Source organism: Galeopterus variegatus, unplaced genomic scaffold (genome assembly GCF_000696425.1).
Source record: "Galeopterus variegatus unplaced genomic scaffold, G_variegatus-3.0.2 Scaffold2727, whole genome shotgun sequence".
NCBI lineage: Eukaryota > Metazoa > Chordata > Mammalia > Dermoptera > Cynocephalidae > Galeopterus > Galeopterus variegatus.
In genome coordinates, this window is record NW_007728838.1 from 292,088 (window position 1) to 299,265 (window position 7,178).

The following is a 7,178-nucleotide window of genomic DNA, read 5'->3' on the forward strand; positions in this document are numbered from 1 at the left end:
CATCCCCCACGATAGGACTGACGTCGGGGTGGGGCTGTGTTCTCCCATGCACTGTCCCTTGGTGCTGTCTCAGGAGCTCCTGGCTTGACTGGGCCGCTCCTGTCATTTCTCTGCCTCCACCTCCATGTGCTCTTCAAGCAAGATCAAAGGAGAGCCCTGAATTCTTGGGGCAGCTGTAATTAGTATTCACTGCCCTGCTGTAGGTCAAGCATAGGGAGGCAAATAATGTGTGCCTCAGTTTCCAAAGTTGCAAACGGTTCCTGAAGAGGGGAAGGGCCCCTCCGGGTAAGGAGCGGGTGCTCTTGGGCAGTGAGAGGTCCCATAGTGTTGCAGAGAGTGCTGAACTGGGGGCCCGTGGATTGGGCCATTCTGGCTCTGCCACCTGCTGCACCAACCACCTTTCTATCCCATGCACTCAACCTCTCTGAGCCTCAGTGTCCTTCTCTGTGAAAGAGACACTGTTCCCTGCCCTGCAGAGCTCTGTGCATATGGGAAAGTGAACTTGAGACTTTACAGTGCTGCAGTAGTGGGAAGGGCACTCCCCAGTCCCCTGAGATGGGGGTGGGGGAGGTGGGATTGGACCTGAGACTGTATGCTAGGGTGGGTAAGGGAAGGGGGAGACTGAATCTCGTTCCTGGTCCTGCAGCCCTGGATTCTGACTTCTGACTCCCCCTCCTTTGCCTAGGCTTCGGCTTCCTCTGAAGGCTGGCGGGCAGGTTAAGTGCACGGCAGTGAAGGTTTGAGAGGTGGGGGTTTCAACTGAGAGTGTACTTTGGGTTTCCTTTCAGGGCAGAGCAAGTCTGGGAGAGAAGGACCCTGAGCAGGGGTCAGTATGGCTCGACTGGAGCCCTTGGTATTTGAAGTGCAGAAAAGAATTCTGAAAAACTGGGAGAGGACCAGGCTGGGGCTGGGTGGAGTGGAATTTGGTCAACGAGAGCCCTGCAGAGGACGGGCTGAACTCGTGGCTCCACAGCAGAGTGGTAATGCCCTCTGCCAGAGACTGGGGACTGAGGCTACCCCCAGCCAGACCCCTAACAGTGCTTCAGAGGCTCAGGCCACAGGCCACACCAATTGCCCTCCAAAGAGGTCTCCGCCTGGTTCTTAATTGGGAGGGGATGTGTTTGTGGAGACAGGGGTATCTGTGCCTCAGAACAGAGCCCCTCCGTGGGCTCCACCCGGTCCCTGTTTGGCCCTCGGCCCTGCTGGCCGCTGGCCTTTCCTCTGGGGCTCTGCAGCCTCCCATTGCCCCGCCCCAGGTCCCCAACAGGCCTCAGCAGTTCTGTGGGGCCTTCCCTCCCAGGGGCCAGGTCGACTGGCACTCTCTATACCCAAGCTCCCAAGTTTCTCCCTGTAGTTCACAGAGGGGCACAGGGCTGTGGTCAGTGCATCAGGCCCAGGGCAGAGTCGTCCTGCTGGTATGTGCATGCCACTGCTGATGTGGCAGGACAGGGAGTGGGGTGGAAGGGAACGCCTCGTCCAGCAGCTCTTGATCTGTATGGACTGCTCAGTTTACGTGGTGCTCACTGAAGCAGAGATTTTGTGATTGTCTAACAATGTAGGGCCCCAAACACGTTGCAGTTTTTCCTACCAATTATTGGGGTATCACAGGGGAAAGCATGTAAAGCGTTGGAAGGTATCATTTGGATAATACACCCTGACCTGTAGGGATATGTCCGTGGGGGGATGAATGTCCCAGTGTATCTCCAGTGATGACCAGTCCACAAAGACAGACTGAGATCACTGAGTGATTTAAGGCTCTGGAAGGTCCAGCTGCGCTTTAGTTTTCTCTCTTGTAAAATGCTGCTTCAAGGAGTCCCACAATTTTCTTGGGGTAGTAAAAGGAGACAATAGAAACAAAAGGATAAGGTTAAGGAAAGGCACAATGGAGCTTTGAGCGAGCTGTATATACCGTGAAACTTGAAGGCATAATGTTATCGTGTTTGTATAACTTATCGTAACAGTCCCTGCTGCATCAGCCGACAATGTGGAAATAATCTATTGCTGGGACAGGAATGTCATACGATATGGCACTTGTCTAGATGTACTGCCTATGTGAGTTGATGCCAGAGTGTGCTAGGTCCTGATACCTAAAAGATGGGCAGTGAGTGTCTGGAAACCTCTCCAGTTTCCAGAGGGATAGCAGCTTTTACTACAAGAGTTTCTCAGGTTCCATAGTTACCCTAGAGCTGTTCTGCCAGGAACATGCATTGTTTTATTTTTTTAAATAGGTTTTGTAATGTTCCTACCAAGACTTTTGTGCTTCTGTCAATAACCTCCACAGTAATTATCCATATTCTCCAACAGACAGACTGTTTGCTCAGTTGGACAGGATTTGTCAATCTGCTGTTACAGCTCAATCCAGCACATTGTGTGGTGGTTATTTTACAAAGCATGCTTCGGTTTGTGCGATCGTATTGCACGAATCCATTTGTCAGCTCACATTTGAGGGCTGGCTACTGCTGCGTAATCACCATATACCTGTTTTCAAGATCCACCGCAGACAGGGTGGCACGCCTCCCAATTACGCCTTCAATCGTTTTGTTGGTTGGTTATTAGTTTTCATTTCTTAGGTGCCCGTCATAAAGTTTAGTGGTGAATGCATGATCCTGGATCAACTAAACAAACATTCAATCCTGACCACACGTCTCACTTTATTTCAGTCACAAGCCAGACGTTGCTTCATCCGTGCGATTTTACCTAAGCTGCTGCAGTACTTGCTGAAGCTTTTCCGGGTGTCTTGTTTACATTCGTTACTTTTTGTTTTCTTCAAAGTTTTTCTAACAGATTTGGCTGTTCAGTTTTCAGGTTTAATGCAAACCTGCTATAATTTTCACAGACCAGCCAGGTTGCTACGATACTCACTCAAGACTCGCCTCGTTTTGCAGTCGTGGAGCGGTATCCGCTGTCAGCGTGAATTACTTCCTTTCCACCTGAGAAACAGGGAGGCTTTCGATAGGAGCATTTGCACAGAGAGTTACTCATTAACACTTTGATAGTCTATACAACGTCTGCTGTCAGACCATTTTATAACCGGGAACATGTTAGGACAGACACAACAAATGGTGGTCTCAACAAATGGACTAAGTCTCATTGCCAGTGTTGGACTAGACGTTTTCATCAGCTCTTCTCTACTGTCTTAGTCATCTAGATGGTGTCTACTGTGTGCACAGAAGTGTGCTGATGTTGGGCATGTAAGGTAAACAGAGGCCCAGCAACTGGCTACACATCTGCTGGGACAGATGGACAAGGCCGCAGATCACCTGCGCACATGTCTGGGTGCTTCATCTGACTGTTGTGGAGGCCCAGCTACCCCCTCGTAGGAGAACCCCAAAGGCTGCACGTCCCTTTGGGCAGGGACTAAATCTCCACCTTTTTCCCCAATAAAACCTTCCAGTTTATTATCACTGGTGGTTTAAAGTTTCTCCTTGTACCAAATTTTCAATCATCTGAATGAGTGATTTCTGTCTGAGGTGGGGGCATAGAGGGCATGTCAAATTGGGAGGGTGCTGTGCAGTTTGAAAAAGGTATTGCTATATTATGCCACGATTTAGTATTTACAAAATTAAAGAAAAGAGCGTACTACTTTCAGAGCACCACTCAGAGGAAGTAAACCGCCTTCCAGGAGGGTGGAGAGATGTAGATTCAGTATCAGTTATTCTTGCAGGAAGGAGGGGCACATGGTCTTTATCACAAGTTGTTCTTTCACTATTTGGTTCAGTTTACATTTCTTCTTGGCAGAGTCCACCTGTGCCAGGGAGCATGGGGGCCTGGCCGACTTGTCAGGTATCCCTAATGGATTTGGAAAGGAACCATCTTCTGGCAGATGGAGAAGCCTAGGGAGGCAGCCCTGTGCCAGTGCTGGGTATCTGTCGCGTTGCCTGCTTTGCAAGATAAAGCCTATCCCTACACCTCGTCTTTAAAGATGGGAGAAGCCACAGGAGAGTGGGTGGCTGGTTCCTTAGCTCTCAAGGCAGAGACAATTTGATTTACAGAGTAGGAAATAGCACAGTGAGGCCAGGGGGAAAAGGAAAAGAAAAAAAAAAATCACCCCCAGACAAACAACCTGAATACAGAGAGGATTCCTTGGGAGAGGGGGGCTGGGGGGAAAGGCAGCCTTGTCCCCGGGGACCAGCTCAGACGCCGCGCCAGGTTCAGTGAAGCCGTTAGTAACCTGAACTTGGTTGCCTGTTTCTCGGCCCAAGCTCATGCATTATTTACCTGGCGTAAGTAAACCTGCTTCTTCCACCGTTGCTGGGGAGACCACTTTGATTGATCGAGTTCTGGTTTACTCTCCAATGGAAATGCTCCAGAATCGGAGGGAGGAAGGGGGCGATACCGGGTCCCAGGGGCTCAGGGTGCGAATCCCTGCTTCCCCCTGTGGAGAGCCCAACCAGGAAGGAAAGTCGATTTTGATGCTGGGAGCCCCGGTGTTGTCATTTCCTGCTTCTCCAGGTGCCCGTCTCTCTACTGCACCCCCTCCAGGAGGAGGGGGCGTATGGAGCAAGGTGTGCCTTTCCGGAGGCCCTGGTGAAGGCCACTTGCTGGTGTCCCACTGGCTGCCTGCAGAGAGATACACATCAGTTTGCGCAGGGCAGGGAGAGGGCGGGAGTCAGGTTCCCCAGAGGCTGGTTCCCGGGGGAATAGGCCTGTCCTCGGGAAGCCAGCTCCAGGCCAACTCCATAAGCACAGCTAAAGTGGCCCTCTCTGCCCCAAACTTGCTTTAGCTCATATTTGGGGATTGTCGTCATCAACAAGACAGCTGTGGTGGCTTAGAAAGAGTTTGGGACAAGGGGTGGGGACCTTGGGATCCAATGTCCATGCTTTTCTTTATAAATTGAGCAAGTTAAGTCATCTTCCTGACTCAGTCCCCCATGTGTGGAAGACGGATACAGTGTCCGCCTCAGAGTGCCTTGTGGGGACTGCTCGGCAGTGCCCTGGAGCACTGTCCATGCCCAGGCCCCATGACACCACCCGTTTCCCTTCCTTGCCAGCAAGATCGAGACATCGCAACGGGCTCCCTTCCTCCTCTTTGCTGCGTATTGATTTTTCCTTTCCTTCCTTTGTTCTATTTGTGGCTCCCCAGCCCCTCATAATTGCATTATTTCTTAAGAAGTGCACCTGGCGAGGATGTCTGTTAGTACAAAGCCGCGTCCCATGCTGCTGTCCTGGTTCCGACCATGTCGCACCCCATGAACAGAGGTCACCTTGTGGAGCCACTTGCGTTCCTTAGGGGTTCTCTGCTTCTTGGGGGAGGAAGCTGCTATCTGTCAGGTGAGAGCGATGGCCTCTGTCAGTGCAGACCTGTGACATATCAGCAAGGTACTTGCAACCATCCATGAGTTTACAAATTATTTAGCCATAAATTGGTGAGCTTTGAGTTTTTTTCATAAACCACAATGAAATAATGATGAAAGGGGAAAAAAAAATCCTAGATATCACTAACACAACTGTTTTTAGCAACATCTTTCTAGATTTTTTTGTCCTCCTGGGGCTATTTCATTACATTCAGGCTTGTGTTTAAGTCGGTACTTAGCTACTATAGAGATTAGAATATAGGTGCTAATTATACTGTTCAAATTTCTGCTTTTACAGTAGGTGCTAAATATCCCCAAGTGACCTAGTTTCTCTCCACTTAAGCCAGTTCACGGGCTCCAGGCCTCTTCACTTTCTGTTTTCTCTTTCTGAAATGCTGTACGGCCAGGAAATCTACGTGTCACCGAACCCGTCCCAGATCTTCTGACTTCATTCATCCAAAACCGTTTCCAAGGGGTGGATGTTCCAAACTGGCTTCTTACAGAGACTTCTAATTTCTTCTAAAGTAAAGGGTGAACCGACAAAGAAAACATGGCCATCTCACAAACCTCTTTTGGCAGCAGGCGCTTTTCTGAGAGGAATAAGGAAAAATTCCTCCCTGAGGGAGGGGCCAGCCAAAGGGAGAACAGAGAGGAGCGGTCTAGGCCAGGCCTTGAACTTGAGCGTGCGTCAGAAGGCACGGATTGCCCTGCTGCCCTCAGCTTCTGATTCAAGACGTCTGGGTGGGACTGGACAATTTGCATTTCCAATGAGTTCCCAGGAGATGCTGATGCCTCCTGGGCTGCAGGAGCCACACTGTTCAAGGCAGAAAGGACAGCAAAGGCTTGAGGCAGGAAAGAGCTTGCTGGGTCAAGGACAAGAAAGGAGTCGAGTGTGGCTAGCGGGCAGTGAACAAGAGACTAGAGAGGTAGCAGGGACCGCACCATGAGGCTTGAGGCAGGAAAGAGCTTGCTGGGTCAAGGACAAGAAAGGAGTCGAGTGTGGCTAGCAGGCAGTGAACAAGACTAGAGAGGTAGCAGGGACCGCACCATACAGTGGGGACACACACACACAAGCATGCACATGTGTGTGCACACACAGTTTGAAGTGGGGAGAGGGGGTGGTTAACGATCTGCTTTTGCAATGGTTATTTCATTTGATTCTCCTCACAGTTACTACACTGCTGGTTCTGTCTTTGGTCTCTATCGCCCCATCACCTTCCCCAGAGGACATGCTGGGTAAACGTTATTATGTGCCAGACATCCTGTACTAAGCTCATTTATAAGCGCGATATCACTTAATCCTCTTAATGACCCTGTGAAGTGGGAACTGTTATAATCCCGTTTTACAGACAAAGAACACTGAGGCACACATAACTAGGAAACAACAGGCTGGTTCCTGGTAATGCAGGAGCTGGCCCTTAGCCTCTCCCTGTGCTGCATCGTCTACTCCCTTCTGCCCCCCTTATGCACAAGTGAACAGCCTTGAGAGGCAGTGGGGTCAGATAAGACTATCATCGTCATTTAAAAGATGAGGAAAGTAAGTGCATTAGTGTTGCTATAACAGAAATACCCGAGACTGGGTAATTTATAAAGAACAGAGGCCTATTTGGTTCACTATTCTGGGACAGCTACATCTGGCGAAGGCCTCAGGCTGCTTCTACTCATGGTAGAAAGTGGCAGCAGCGGGTATAAGCAGATCACATGGCGAGAGAGGAAGCAAGAGAGAGAGAGGAGGTGCCAGGGTCCTTTAAACACAATCAGGTCTCGCGGGAACTAATCTGCAAGAACTCACTCATTACCCCCCACCTCCAGGGAGAGCATTCATCCATTCATGAGGCATCCGCCCGCATGACTCAATCAGTTTCCAGCACTGCCACATTGGAG

At 50.2% G+C, this 7,178-nt stretch overlaps 1 protein-coding gene across 1 annotated transcript in view; it reads right to left on the reverse strand.

The window, feature by feature from the left end:
* Positions 1 to 4,285: 4,285 nt before the first annotated feature.
* Positions 4,286 to 7,178, reverse strand: part of LOC103598757 (chromosome unknown open reading frame, human C8orf86) — a 16,175-nt gene continuing 13,282 nt past the window's right edge. Inside the window, 2 exon segments of the mRNA XM_008582818.1 lie at positions 4,286 to 4,560; positions 6,043 to 6,108. Coding sequence (XP_008581040.1) covers positions 4,286 to 4,560; positions 6,043 to 6,108 — 341 coding nt within the window.